A 15,613-nucleotide genomic window follows, 5' to 3' on the forward strand; every position below is an offset into this window, starting at 1 on the left:
GAAGGACTTGGAGATATAAGAAGGTCGGACGCCAGCTTCTATTGATCATCATCAACAGTTTGACTATCACAACAGAGCTGGTGCTCGCATTCGCATACCTTCGTTTGGTTTCTTGATTTCTCCAGCCTTTCGCTTTCATCTTTGCTTCAAAGAACCAACTTTCAACTCTAGCCAACTTTTTTTCGACCGAGAGAATGTACACCAAATCAATTCTCATTGCTGCCCTTGCTGGCATTGCAGCAGCTGGTCCTATTGAAAGTCGCCAACTCTTTGGAGGTACTGGCAGCAGTGCAAGCGAGTTCAGTAAAGGCGGCTGCAAACCCGTTCTCTTTGCTTTTACTCGTGGCTCAACCGAAATTGGCAATATGGTTTGTAGGCCCATGCAAATGGCAATTTTGACACTACTAACACAGTCAGGGAACTGTTGTCGGACCACCTACGTCGGATGGCTTGAAGAAGGCATTTGGAAAAGACAATGTTGCTACTGAAGGCATCCCTTATGCTGCTGCGCTGGGTACCAATGCACTTCCCGGTGGCACTGATAGCCGATCCAAGGAGCTCCTCAAGTCGACGCTCACCTCCATGGCTTCAAAGTGCCCGGATTCTGTCATTGTGTCTTCGGGCTACAGTCAGGGCGCAGCGGTCAACCACCGCGCTATCGAAGAGCTCGATGCGAGCGTCAAGGCCCAGATTGCTGGTGTGGTGCTCTACGGCGATACACAAAAGCTCCAGGACCGCAACCAAATTCCCGACTTCCCAAAGGACAAGGTCAAGATCATCTGCCAGCCTGGTGATGCTGTTTGCGTTGGTACGCTGGCCGTGTTGCCTGCACACTTGACGTACGGTATCCGGGCCGATGAGGGTGTGGAGTTCTTGGTGCAACAGATTAAGGCTGCTCAGGCCAAGACCAAGGCGAGGAATGCGAAGCGCGAGGCTGAGAATGCCGCAGCGGTTGTGGCCGACAGTGTCAAGCGTGTTGCAAAGGCGATTGTGGCCTAGGTTTGCTGTTGCTGATCGACTGCATGGGTTGGAGGCGCTGCTGTGACTGGGTCACACTGCCATTTGATGAACATATTTCTTTTCTATTCTTCTGTCGTTAGCCTCTTCATAACTTATGAATTCATTGCTTTGTATCGGAACATACTCAAGTTGGAGTCCTGTGTGAGATGAAAGTTGCTGATTGGTCTACTGAAGACGATGTTTGTACCCTGGTAATCGATAAGCCCTTGGTGTTTCCCGACCCCTGCTCTTGACCCCTCTCCACCTCTGCCTTCGTAGTGTGCTTGCAGCCACAACGACTCTCCACTAAGCCCTATGGCATGATGAACGAAGAATGGAGCATATGTGATCAGCACCAATGGCGCTGTATCACAGGCTCATATATTCTTGCCATACATGAGCACTGCCAATGGCTAATCACTACCCCGCATCTGATAGCGCCCTAATGGCTGGGTGGTGGTGTCAGGGTATGAGGCTTGTCGCACGTGTCTCCTAGCTCTGCAGACACGTTGGGATTTATACGGCGGACAGAGAGTAGCGAGATTCCTGTCGACATGTGTACCACGGACTGCGCTTGTTACCCGGCCACTCACATCAAGCGACACCATACTACGCTACCTCACACTGAGCTAGCAGCAGCCTATACCGTCCATTTATCACTTCAAGTATGAGCAGCACCCAACAGCCCGTCCCGGGGACTGCCCCACAAACTGTCAACATGTCTTCCCCAAGCGCGTCGTTAGAGGAAGCAGCTCGCCGGCAGGCGGAAGCGCGCGCCGCCGTCACAGCATCTTTGGCGTCTGTAGGCGCGTCTGTCGACAACGAGATGCGCACGCGAACAGCGGATCTGCATGCCAACTCGGAAGCAATAGCTAAGCAGGAGAAGGAGCTGGCAAAACAGACAGCGGCGCTGGCAAAACAGCGGGCCGAGTGGGACAAGCTATTGCAGGGGGGCACCAAGAAACTGAACGAGGTGGGAGATATACAGAACTGGGCCGAGATGATTGAGCGAGACTTGCTGGTTCTAGAAGAGACGATGAGGCTTGTTGATGGAGAAGGGGATGGCGCGAGGGAGGAGTCTGCGAGCGGGACGCGCAGGTGGTAGTAGGTACGGGATGGTGGTACCTACGTATCATACGCGAGCACCCTGATGAGAGACGGGAGGCGATATTGCAGTTGAGTTGGCGGTGCTTTGATGCATCTACTGGCGACCACCTATACTGAGATACGTACATATTGTCGAATTTTTTATATATTTTTTTTGGCCATGGAGTCATGGATGGTGCAATAGTAGCTCTGCGTTATGTACGGATGTCGTCATGGCTAGGTTGGGGTGATGATGTGGGGTTCTTTGATTGTAATTTGAAGCTGCAGTTGCTTTGAAGGCATGGCCGTTGGCGATGGTCGCTGGTGGCGCAAAAACCCTTTCAAGTGCATTCCATGGGCATCTATAGGTGCGGACGAGCATGGTCGTCTCTCTCGATAGTCACAGAGGGCAGGGAGTTGCTGTGGGATGGTCCCACGCTCGGATCAGTGGGGGGTTCGGGCGGGCTACAAGGGAGCGGAAACTGCTATGGCACTATTACTTTGCTGGCGGCCGCCAGTAGCTAAAGCTTCAAGAAGCACTTCACCATCTCCCCGTTCCTATCCACCTCTCTCACCCACGCTGTCCACCAGCAACCAGGCGCCTGACCAGCAGTCTTTGCGCATCCCCTCCACCAAGAGACTTCTGCTCCCACTGCACTAGATCCACGCCTGCACCGTGGTATCCAGCAGCAGGCCTGCCCGCCCACGCTTCTTTTCCTACCACAGCCGCCCACCCGTTGCCTTGACCTGTCCACACGCCCTTACCTGCCCAAGGCGACCGACGACATCACGAATCACGACCCCGCTTTTCGCTCCTCACACGTCGCAGCTGCTCTACCTTTCTGCGCTCCCGCTCAACAAGGGCACTCGCAGCCCGCCGCACGACAGACGGACAGGCGGACGGATTGACTGATTTCCCGACAGGCATCCTTTCCACCGCCACGCATATTTAGTCGGACTGCCTGTCGCGCCCTCTCCACTCGCCACCACCCGCCTGCCAGACACCGCCTGCCGCAAGCTTGCATGTGAGGAGGCTTCGTCTTCCGAGCGCCCGGCGCAAACATGAAGATCAAGAAACAGGCCACCTCGCGACATGAGTCGACTCTGTCGTCCATGATCGCGGATTTCGTCAAGGCGACCGAGTCGATACCGCTCTACCAGCTGCCTGCACACCTGGCCTCGTTCCCCAAGCATTGGCCTTTCCCCCGCGGCGATGCATACCACTGGATCCCCGCACTGGACCGCTTCGACCACATCCTCGACCTCTTCAACAAGGAGTATGGCCTTGTCGACGGCCCCCAAACGCAGCCGTTCCAGCGCCGGCTCCTGCTCAAAGGCGATGCTGACCAAGGCAGCACTGCCTCCGACCAGACTACCACAGAAGCTGTTCTCGATACCCTGCACCTCTCGCAGGATGGCGACCGTGAGTTGATCGAGCACATCCTCAATTTCACTCGCATGCTGCTGGAAAACTGCGGCAATCGCAGCCTGTATTCGAGCAGCGAGCGTCTCGACAAGCTGCTCAACACGACAAGTACCTCTCTCCTCAAGGCGACGCTTCGCCTCGGCCATCGTCTGGCCCAACGCTATGCCGCCGCCCGTATGCGCCACGCACCTGCCACGCTGCACCCGTCTGCCCTCTCCAGCCACTACAACATCAACTTGGATAAAGTTCAGAAGCTGGCAAGTCCCTTCGCAAAGGCTCCTACTGCGCCAGCCCCCGTGTTTGGAACGCCGGCGGGCAGGGGAAAAGACCGCGCAGGTGGCGCTGATAGGGTCAGCCCCTCCGACCTGGTTGGTATGTACTCTTTGTCGGATGAGGCGATGAGGCAAGAGTTTGGTGGTGTGATCATCTCGTACTACGAGCCGACTCCCGCGACCGAAGAAGGCAGCAGCAAACCAGTGACCACTGAGACGCCTGCCTCTGCCCCCACCACACCAACACCAGTACGAAGAACGTCAAGTATGGGCCCGAACCGGACTCCACGACAGCCTCAGCCTGCAGCTCCCGCTGAATCGCCAAACACCCCAGTCTTCACCCCAGGGCAGCCCAGTGGTAGAACAAATGGGCCCAAGACATTTGAGCTCTCAGTCGAAAAGGTTGCCAAAAGCGATATACACGATCTCGTCAAAGAAGGACTCGAGAGTCTACCCGAAACTGTGCATTATGAATTTCTACACAAACTGCGCATCGCCAAGTTGTTCCACAAAGGTGCTGCCGGACGTGATGACGCAGTCGCTATCCGCCTCCTGTCCATTGCCAACATAGGCTACGTGCACATCGAGAAGGAATTCATGGCCAAGTTGGGCCAGCAGGACGCAGACGAGCCACGCAGGCTACAATTGGCACACCAGCTCTCCGAACTAGTCCACCCACCGAGCAATGGCCAGGGCGGCCTCTCGCTCGAGCTTCAAACCTTCACCATGAATGCCCTCGAAGCTCTTGCAAAGCACAATTCAAAAGCTGCTGATATATGTGCTGCCCTCAATGTTAATGTCAACCACGGTGTGCTGTTCTATGTCGTTCGCAAGCTTGTTGCTGGACTTGGCGAAGAGACTGGTGACCCCGACGATCTAGAGGAGGATGCGTGGCGCGATGCCCTCTTTTCTCTTTTGAATACTCTACCCACCTCTCAAACACGCACTGGTGAGCAGATGGTTGCCGCAGGGCTCTTGGAAATTCTCGTCGATGTTCTCAAGCTTCGTACAGCAAAGGCTGAGCGTAACCACCCCAAGATTCTAAACTTCCTTGACACGTTTGTGTACAATTTGCGCGACGCCTTTTCGGCTCTTGTGGCTGCTAAGGGACTGGAAATCATTGCCGATCTCATGCAATACGAGGTCGATGTCTCCAAGAAGCTTGCTGAGGAAAACAAGGGCATGCCTAAGGAGTACAAGACACAGCTTACTGATTATCAAATTCCCTTCTATCACCAACAAAGTCTACGCTGGTTGTTCAAGTTCCTTAACCACATGATGACGCACACAGGCGGTAATTTCGATCGCTTGATGCGGAATTTGATTGACTCACCGCAGCTGCTGAGTAGCCTACGCACTGTGCTGTCGAATGCAAAGATTTTCGGCTCAACGGTTTGGAGCATGGCTGTTACCATTCTCGCTAACTTCATTCACAACGAGCCTACCAGTTACCAGGTCATAGCCGAAGCAGGTCTCAGTGAGGCGTTTTTGGAGACTGTGGCTGGAGAGCCCGCTTCGGAATCAACGGCTGCGGCAAATGCCAATGAGAATGCTGCAACTCCGACATCCTATCCTTTGCGGGAAGCTGAAAAGCCGCTTGCAAAGGGTATCTTGCCTGTCGCTGAAGCCATTTCGACTCTTCCACAAGCTTTTGACGCTATTTGCTTGGCCGAAGCTGGTATGAAGCTTTTTCAATCCTCAACTGCCCTTGAGCGGTTCTTCGAGATCTTTGAAAGTCCTGCCCACGTCAAGGCACTCGATGCTGATGCAGAGATGCCTACCATGATTGGTAACTCTTTTGATGAGCTCGTGCGTCATCATCCGCCATTGAAGGGTCGAGTCTTGTCGTGTCTTAGCGAGTTGATTGCTCGTGTTGTCCAACTGTGTGCCAGCAAAGCTGAGAAAGAGGGCGTAGGGGCTAAGCTATGGACCGAAGACGCCAACGGGAAACTCCTTGTAGCCGGCGGCCGCCAAGCTCTATCTGGTTCCGGACCGCAGCGAACTTCTGGGTCGACTGGTACCGATATCGAGATGAAAGATGCCGACGAGACACCCAATGAAGTGGTTGCCTTTGATCAAATTACAGAGACCGAGGATAGCTCCAAAGGTCCCACAACAGGCCAGTACATCCGCGTGCTTTGCAGGTTTCTATCTGGCTTCTTCTCGAACCATGCCATGTGTGCTGCTTATATCGAACTTGATGGCGTCGATTCTATTCTTGACATCTCTAGTCTTGCCTGTCTGGACCCGAAGTCGAGTGAAAATCGCAGCATGTGTGAGCAGTTTGGCCATGTTGTACAGGTTCTCGTCGAACAGAAGCCGCACATCGCCGTTCCATCCCTGATCAGGCGCACACAACAGGCCCTGGAACGTTTACAGCCTCTTCTTGATCACACCGGCAAGCAGACATTCTTTGCGCCATTCACGAGCTCAAGCAATTCCCAGGATAGTGAGCATCTGCAGCGAGGCACACAATACGTCAAAGCACTAGTGTCGGCGCATACTCTGGTCGGTGCCATGACTCTGACCTTCCAGAGCCAGATGTACAGTACGCGTTCGGCCCACAATGTGTCAAGTCAGGTAAATCTTGCCGATATGTATGCACGCTTGGTTGACAGTCTTGGAAAACTTCATCGTAGTTGTGTTTGGGAGGAGCTTCTTCTTCAACGCAATATGCCTACCGAGTGGGAGAAAGAAACCCGTGTCGCTAGCTCTGGCTTCGGTAACGATGAAGCTGACCATGTTTTTCGCATTGGCAACAGTGCAACCGAATCGCCTGGTAACGCAGATACTGCCTCTGCTGCTGCTGCTGGAGCTACTGCTGAGAACCCCACTTTGAGCCACAACAGTGCACGATTCAAGAATACGCAAACTCTTCGAAATTTGCTTAGTAAGATACCCACCGAAATTGCGCCTTTCTTCCAATCGCTAGGCAAACTTCTCTTGTTCCGCCGCAGTCTGGAGGCATACCAGAGGCAATGTGCCACAGTTGTCGCAGACCAACTTGCTCAAGCAGTCATCGACCAGCTTGAGTACGAGGGCCCAAAGCAATCGGACAACATTGAAGATCGCTATGCATACTGGATTGTCATACTCACATCACTATCGCAACTCATCATCGAGCCGAACCTAGACCGACCGCAAGCTTTGACTCTCCTGCTCGTGTCGTTCCGCAACCTTGGCGGATTCGATGTTCTGGCCAACATTCTCAATCAGTTTTACGAATCAGCACTTGAGATTACGCAAAAGCAGAGCGAAGATACTAGTGAGGAGATGAAGCGTTTGCTCAATCTTTCGCTTGGTGGCATCAAGATTATTCTCGCCTTTTTCTCTCAAATCATCAACTACAAGGTTATTGGAGAATCGCCGCAGACCTCATCGATGCAAACCAGACCAGATCGTGACAGGGAGCGATCAGATTACTTCCTGACTTCACAGTTCCTCGTTGAACTGCGTTTTGCTGTGATCAAGCCTGTGGAGAAGATTTGGAACTCGAATCTCATCGACAAGGCCACAAGTTCCATCGTAAAGACATCGGTTAACATCCTCAAGTCTGTTCTTGAATGTGACGGCGAGCATGGCGCTTACAAGAGCATCGACAAGATTCCAAAGCGTAGCAAGCCTATCATCAAGCCATGGTCCGCCCGAAACGGAGAACACTTGCTGCGTTTGAAAGAGAATGGCTATGAGGAGAGTCTTGCTGAAGAGGCGCTATATCGTTGCTGTGACAACTACAATATGGCTAACGAATACTGCCGGAATCAAGGTCGTCCCAACGTATCGAGAAACCCCATACCACAGTATGAGATTCAAGCACGAGGCCCACCATCTTCATCTCCCAGCCGGGCTGAAGTCGTGGTGCCAGAACATACTGATGATGCTAGCATGACATCGAGCGAGATCACCCGCGACGAGGATAAGCCCGAGGAACCAGAGACCCAGTCGGTTCAAATGGAAGATGCGGATGCTTCGGTCGCCACAGAATCTGAAGCCCCTACGTCTGCTACACCTGTACCCGCTGAACCGCCCAGCCAATCCACTACTACGCCGCAAGACGCATTGGCATATCAAAAGCGCATGGCCGTTGGAAATTCGACAGAACCTGTGGCCCTAGACCAGCTTGACGAGCAGAGAGCCAAACTTCGTCAGAATCTTGTTGACCGATCTCTTGATGTACTCAACTCACATGAGGATGTCACATTCGAACTTGCAGACCTCATTTCTGCCGCCGTTCTCAAAGCGCCTGAGCCAGAATCAATGCGGACGGAGATCGGCACTACGCTAGTCCAGTCTCTCATATCACTACAGAGCGAAGACGACTTCCGTACGCAGAGCAAGAAGATCGCAGCTTCAGCCCATCTACTGGCTCTGGTCCTCCAAGAGAAAGACTTCTACGATGTCGTTGTCGGAGAGCTCAAAGACAACTTTACGACATTGTTGGGCTTCCTCAAAATCTTCCCTGATCAATCTGCGGAAGACTCGTCGCCTTGGATTGGACAAGTTTTGCTCATCATTGAGCGATTACTAGCCGAGGACCAACTTCCACGTCAGATTACCTGGACTCCGCCCACCGAGGAAGCCCAAGAAGCAACATCTGTCGATGAGCTACCAGAGCCAATCGTAACAACTGAAGAGAAGGACCAACTGTTCAGCGCCATAATCGAGATGCTGCCTCGAATCGGCAAAGATGAATCATTGGCTCTATCAGTCACACGAGTGTTAGCTATGCTCACACGCACACGCAAGATCGCCACACGTCTCGCGGAGAAGCGAAACGTCCAACGACTATTCCTCATGGTTAAGCAGCTGGCGGGTATCTCTAATGAGGGTCTGCGCAGCGCTTTCATGATTGTCTTGCGCCACATGATTGAGGACGACGAGATGATTCGTCAAATCATGCGTACTGAGATTCAGCAAATGTTCGAGTCGCGTGATCGTAGGCAGACGGATACAACGGGATATACGCGCCAAATGTATGCACTGGCCATTCGCGCACCCGAAATCTTTGTTGAAGTCACAAACGAGAAACTCCAGCTATCCCGCTTCGATCCAAACCAGCGGCCACAGACCCTTGTCTTGAAGAAGGTCGAAACAACTTCTGCCGAGGCAGCAAATACTGCAGAAGCATCTGGTGCCGTTGCTGATGCAGACAAACCCAAAGAGTCTAGTGAGGCGCCCAAGCAGCCATTCCTCGAACGGACAAAGACCTCAGATTTGAAGGTACCGGTTGTTGAGAACCCCGATGGCGTCATACACTATCTTCTGTGCGAGTTGTTGGCCTACAAGGAGGCTGAAGACAAACCTGAGCCTCCTAAGCCTACAGAGACTGCATCTGGAGAGCAAGGCACAAACGAATCGAGCTCAGATGTAGCGGCCACATCTGCTACAACACCCACAGAGCCTGCCAAGACCGAGAAACCTGTGTTCAAGGCTGACTCGCATCCAATCTACATTTATCGCTGCTTCATCTTGAAGTGTCTGGCCGAGCTTCTCCAGAGTTACAACCGTACGAAAATTGAGTTTATCAATTTCTCGAGAAAGGCTGATCCTTACACTGTGACGCCCTCGAAGCCGCGCTCTGGTGTGCTCAACTACCTTCTCAACAACCTGGTTCCAATCGGTACTCTAAATCACGAGGGCGATCTCTCTTTTAAGAAGAAACTGGCGACATCTAACTGCGCGATCGATGTCATCGTCTCATTGTGCAACAAAACAGGAGAGCACACCCTACCCAAGACTGATGTGCCATTGTCGCCATACGCAGAGACTGAGCCTGACCTACTCTTTGTACGAAAATTTGTACTTGAGCATGCTTTGAAGGCCTTCAAAGATGCAAATGCCTCTGATGAGCCATTGGACATGAAGTACTCAAGGCTGCTCAGCATCGCCGATATCTTTTCTAGGATGGTATCACAGCGTCCGAATGGCGAGATGCTTACCCAGAACGCAGATCTGACGCCCAACCTCAAACAAATGGCCAAGATCATGTATGAGAAGAACTTCATCACTATTCTCACTACAGCAATCTCAGACATTGATCTCAACTTCCCAAATGCCAAGCGAGTAGTCAAGTACATCCTCAAGCCCTTGAAATGGCTATGCTATGTAGCTATGGATCTGAGTATGCACTACGACACTTCATCGGCCCCGGATTCTGGCGACGAGTACGAAATTTCGACCGCCTCGGACGACGATCTTGTTGAGAACATACGTGAGGAGACGCCCGACCTTTTCCGCAATTCTACGTTAGGCATGTTCGAGCCGCCTCACGAGTCTGAATCCGACGAAGACTCCGAGGACGATGAAGGCGAAGAGATGATGTATGATGACCCTTATGCGGACGATATGGAGTATGACGAGGCCGAGATTGGTGATGATGACGTCGTCTCAGAGGACGATGAAGAGATCCTAGAGATGGAGATCGATGGCATGGGACCAATCGAGGGCCTTCCTGGGGATGTCGATGTTGAGATCGAGCTCGACGACGATGGTAACGCCATGAATTCTGATGATGACTCGGAAGATGACTCGGAAGAAGACGACGAGGATGACGAAGATGACATGGACGATATGGACGATATGGATGATGAAGGTGACGATGACATGGATGACATGGAGGATGCCATGGACGCACTGGAAGAAGTCACTGGCGATGATGAGAACGCCAGCCTGGCCGAAGATCAAGAAGATGAGTGGAGTGATGAGCAGGACGACTTCCCTGGTGGTGTCAACGGCGAAGCTGGTATGCCTCCAGGCATTGGGTTCGTTATCGATCCTCCTCAGCAGCTTTTGGAGCAAATGCGCCAGCAAGGCGGTGGTGATATTGAAGACTTTTTGGATGATGAGATGGGAGAAGAAGGTCCGTTTTCCCAAAACCTAGAATGCTTGAAATAATTGCTAACCCAACGAGATATAGATGACGAAGAAGAAGAGTACGATGAAGACATTCATTACGACCCTGGCGCAGAGGATGATGAGGAAGGCCTACCAGAATTGGGATGGGGTGGTGGCTGGGAAGACCCAGCACCCGCTGCTGTCCGCCATACGCATCGCCTCAGCCCATGGATGTTCCCCGCTGGTCCGGGCGATCGCATCCTCGTACCAGCGTATCGGTCGCATCGACCAGGAGCCGGTCCTCGAGCGACTGATGACGGTATTAACCCCTTGCTTCAACGAGGTGGCCGTTCCACCGGACGTGACGGCCTTCCGCGCAATGAGGGCAATAGCGACTGGGTACATGCTATCGAGAGCCGCGGTCCCCGTATCTTCAATCAAGCCGACAGCCCCGTCTCCTTCATTAGCAATCTATTGAACGCAATGAGCTCTGGTCGTGGCGGTCCTACGCTGCTTCATCATGGAGGTGCACTGCATGTGTCATTGGGCAATTCCATGGGCATGCAGACTTTTGACAGTAGCATGCGTCGCGATATTGCTCGTATGCGAGAGACATACAATTCACGCTCTGCTCGTGAAGACCCTCATTCAGCTGTAGCATTCGTAAAGGCGTACACGAGCCAACGTTGGCAAGAGGAAGCTCGCATTCTCTATGGCCCTGCTGCCATTGAGAAGAGCCAGCGTGTCATCAATTCAATCCTCAAAGTCATGGTTCCGCCTGCGATTGAAGCGGCCAAGAAGCGCCAAGAGGAGCGCGAGGCTGAAGTTGCTCGTAAGCTGAAGGAAGAGCAAGAAAAGAAGGAGCAGAAGGAGCGCGAGGAACGTGAGAAGCGTGAGGCGCAAGAAAAAGAGGACCGCGAGCGACGAGAACGCGAAGCTGCAGAGGCTGCAAGCCGTGCTCAAGATCAGACATCGGAAGGCGAACCAAAGAACGAAACAGGAACTGCCTCTGGAGAACAAGCAATGGAAGGCGTCCAGGCTGCTCAGACCTCAGGTGAACCAGCGACTGCCGAGTCAGCACCTGCGGCACCCGCTGGACCACCTGCGCCAAGGGTCATGACAACCATCAGAGGTCACGAGTACGATATCACAGACCTCGGAATTGACACTGAGTACCTCGAGGCACTCCCAGAGGAACTGCGAGAAGAGGTCTTGATGCAACAGGTAGCTGAGCGTAGAGCAGAACAACGGGCTCAAGCTCGTCAGCAACAACAACAGCAGCAGCAGCAACTGCAGTCTCAAAATCAAGGTCGAGGTTCGGCATCGCAAGATGCCGGTCAGTCGGGTGATCTCCCTACAGACATCAATGAAGAGTTCCTAGCAGCTCTGCCAGAGGAGATACGAGAAGAACTGCTTGCGCAAGAGGCTCAAGAACGTCGACGACGTGAGCGTGAAGAAAATCGGCGCCGCAACCAAAGCAGTGTTGTCGCTCCTCAGGCGGAAGAGATGGACACTGCCAGCTTCTTCGCATCTTTGGACCCTAACCTACGCGCTGCCGTTCTCATGGATACAGACGAGGACACTTTGAGACAACTTCCACCAGAGCTTTCTGCGGAAGCCCGAGCAATGGGAGGCGATCGCCGTCTACATCAGTTTAACGAGTTTGGTTATAGGCGTGGCGACCGCCGCGGCCAACTGGAAGATCCAACTCAGAAGAAGAAGGCCCGTCCTTGCGTGCAAATGCTTGACAAAGCTGGCGTCGCAACCCTCCTGCGACTTATGTTCATCCCTCAACAAGGCAGCGCCAAGGCCAGCCTTAGTTCGATTCTTCGCTACGTCTGCGAGAACCGCCAGAACCGTGCAGAAGTCATTAGCATTTTGCTGTCGATCCTGCAGGATGGTAGTGCCGATGTCAATGCCGTTGAACGCAGCTTTGCCCAGCTTTCGATACGAGCAAAGCAGCCTCAACAACCTGCGGAAAAGACACCGAAGCTCTCACGCAAGAATGGCGCTCTATCTATCAATGCCGACGTCTCTCCACTGATGGTCGTTCAGCAGTGTCTCAACACCCTCACTCAACTGACCGAGAAGAACCCTGCTGTCTGGTCCTTCTTCTTGACTGAACACGAGACTGGTGTTGGCTTCAAGAACCGCGCCAATCGCAAGGGCAAGGCAAAAGAGAGCAAAGCAAACAAATATCCCATCAATGCGCTACTTACTCTGCTGGATCGTAAGCTTATTGTTGAGAGTTCTTCCATCATGGAGCAATTGACCACGCTACTCAAGGTCATCACGGCTCCTTTACAAGCTCTTAAGAAGGAGAAAGAGAAGGCTGCGGAAGAAGCGAAGAAAGCCAACGAGAGTTCTGCAGAAGGCCAAAACGCTGAGAACCAGTCTACCGAGGCTACATCTACAGGCGCCGCTCAAGGCCAAGATACTGAAATGATAGCTGCACCAGACTCTGGCGCTACTGAGGAAGGCGCTTCTAAATCTGACGGATCGAAGGCTGAAGATGACAAGACTAAGAAGCACAGATCATTGACACCACCGGATGTGCCAGAAGCAAATCTTCGACTCGTGGCCAAGATCCTCGCGGCTCGAGAATGCAATAGTAAGGTATTCCAGGAGACCTTGTCAGTCATCAGCAACCTCTCGCCCATTCCAGGAGCAAAGGAAATATTTGGCCAAGAGCTACTTGGTATCGCAAAGGATCTGGCTAGCTCAACACTCCGAGATCTTGACAGCCTGACAGTTCAAATTTCAAAAGCAAGCTCGTCAACTGACGTCCAGGGCATCGCTCTCGCAAAGTTCTCTCCCGCCAGCTCCGATCAAACGAAGCTGCTAAGAGCCCTGACCGCACTTGATTACCTCTTCGATCCCTCCCGCGATAGCAAAGACAAACCCGAAGCTGCTGCCGAGGCGCTGGAGCCAGCTCAAAAAGAAGACATCCTCTTGACGCTATACGAGGATGCTGCGTTTGCACCTCTCTGGGAGAAGCTCAGCGAGTGTCTTACCGTCATCCGTCAACGCGGTAACATGCTCAACATTGCCACAACTCTCCTCCCCCTCATTGAATCTCTCATGGTTGTATGCAAAAATACCACGTTGAAGGAGGCTCCACTGTCTAAAATGCTTGCTAAGGAGTTTGCACTGTCCAGCCCACCGCCTGAGAACAAAATGGAGAATCTGTTCTTCAACTTCACAGAGGAACATCGCAAGATATTGAACGATCTTGTCCGCCAAAATCCTAAGCTGATGAGCGGCACTTTCTCCTTGCTTGTGAAGAACTCCAAGGTTCTCGAGTTTGACAATAAGCGCAATTACTTTAATCGGAAACTCCACTCACGTGGTGGCGATCGACAAGCACATCCGCCATTGCAACTCTCCGTTCGCCGAGACCAAGTCTTCTTGGATTCTTTCAAGTCGCTCTACTTCAAGTCAGCAGATGAGATGAAGTACGGCAAGCTCAGCATTCGCTTCCACGGTGAAGAAGGTGTCGACGCTGGTGGCGTTACTCGCGAGTGGTTCCAGTCAATCTCTCGCCAGATGTTCAACCCCGATTACGCCCTCTTTGTGCCTGTCGCATCTGATCGCACGACTTTCCATCCGAACCGATTGAGCTCCATCAATCCTGAGCACTTGATGTTCTTTAAGTTTATTGGTCGTATCATTGGCAAGGCGCTTTATGAAGGCCGTGTCCTGGATTGCCATTTCAGCCGAGCTGTCTACAAGCAGATCATGGGCAAGCAAGTCAGCCTCAAGGACATGGAGACGCTTGACCTTGAGTATTACAAATCCCTTGAGTGGATGATCCACAACGAAATCACGGACATCATCACGGAAACCTTCTCAGTGGAAGTCGAGGCTTTTGGCGAAATGCAAACAGTCGACCTTATTGAGAATGGTCGCAACATCCCAGTGACCGAGGACAACAAGCACGAATACGTTCGCCTCATCACTGAACATCGTCTCCTCGGTGCCGTTCAAGAACAACTCGATCACTTCCTAAAGGGCTTCCATGACATCGTCCCTGCGGAGCTTGTCTCAATCTTCAGCGAACAAGAACTCGAGCTTCTCATCTCTGGTCTGCCTGATATCAACGTTGATGACTGGAAGAACAACACCGAATATCACAACTACACTGCTGCATCGCCACAAATCCAATGGTTCTGGAGAGCAGTCCGAACATTCGAGAAAGAAGAGCAAGCTAAGTTGCTTCAATTTGTCACTGGTACGAGCAAGGTGCCCCTGAATGGATTTAAGGAACTTGAGGGCATGAATGGCTTCTCCAAGTTCAACATTCACCGCGACTATGGCAGCAAAGATCGTCTACCATCTAGTCATACTTGTTTCAATCGTAAGTCATTTGCTAGAACGCTCACCGAACGCACACTAACTACTTTACAGAGCTTGATTTGCCTGAGTATGAGACATATGAGGATCTTAGGAAAGCCCTTTACACCGCCATGACTGCTGGTGGTGAATACTTTGGTTTCGCCTAGACGACCAGATTGCATGCTCAAACAGCAGTTCATTCACAACAGTACTTTTCGAACACATTGTTACAACGGGTTGCATTGCAGGCGCAGCAAGGTGTGTATGGGATATACCTAGGGTTAGTGCCAAGGAAGGCGCATGAGCATTGGTAAGAGAAGGTCGATCAGCATAATTTCACTTCTGTATGAGTAGAGAAATTGAAGGGGTCAGCGCTGATAAGGAGCGAATGATGATTGCTTGAAAGAAGGGTTCTACTGATGGGAGATTGGGAGTGCAGGCCTAGTCTCTCTGACGCAGAACTAACTTTGATTGGGCTGGAAGAGAGTTTCGTCTCATCTCTTTTTTCTTGATACCATAGTTTGGTAGTAAATAGATAGTTTAAGTGGCTTTTTTCTCTTCAACCTAACTTTAACTCATTGACCTTGAATCATGACAACATCCAATCGTCATCTTGTTTGGTTTACATGCACGCCGCCCAGCAATCTCACAATCTGCCGCC

General features: G+C 52.1%; 3 protein-coding genes across 3 annotated transcripts; all 3 read left to right on the plus strand.

Moving 5' to 3' along the window:
- Positions 1–194: 194 nt before the first annotated feature.
- COCMIDRAFT_32224 (carbohydrate esterase family 5 protein) lies at positions 195–999 on the plus strand (the record flags this gene model as incomplete). The annotated part of the gene is made up of 2 exons (XM_007684828.1): positions 195–368; positions 418–999. The coding sequence occupies 2 exons, from the start codon at positions 195–197 to the stop codon at positions 997–999; spliced, it is 756 nt and encodes a 251-aa protein (XP_007683018.1).
- Positions 1,000–1,717: 718 nt separating this feature from the next.
- On the plus strand, positions 1,718–2,104 carry COCMIDRAFT_81869 (uncharacterized protein; the record flags this gene model as incomplete). Its single annotated transcript, XM_007684867.1, has 1 exon — positions 1,718–2,104. The coding sequence occupies one exon, from the start codon at positions 1,718–1,720 to the stop codon at positions 2,102–2,104; it is 387 nt and encodes a 128-aa protein (XP_007683057.1).
- A 1,043-nt stretch (positions 2,105–3,147) lies between these two features.
- COCMIDRAFT_81806 (uncharacterized protein) lies at positions 3,148–15,119 on the plus strand (the record flags this gene model as incomplete). Its single annotated transcript, XM_007684868.1, has 3 exons — positions 3,148–10,642; positions 10,694–14,974; positions 15,025–15,119. 3 exons carry the CDS (start codon positions 3,148–3,150, stop codon positions 15,117–15,119), a joined length of 11,871 nt encoding a protein of 3,956 aa, XP_007683058.1.
- Positions 15,120–15,613: the final 494 nt, after the last annotated feature.

Source organism: Bipolaris oryzae (assembly GCF_000523455.1).
Source record: "Bipolaris oryzae ATCC 44560 unplaced genomic scaffold scaffold_5, whole genome shotgun sequence".
Taxonomy (NCBI): Eukaryota; Fungi; Ascomycota; class Dothideomycetes; order Pleosporales; family Pleosporaceae; genus Bipolaris; species Bipolaris oryzae.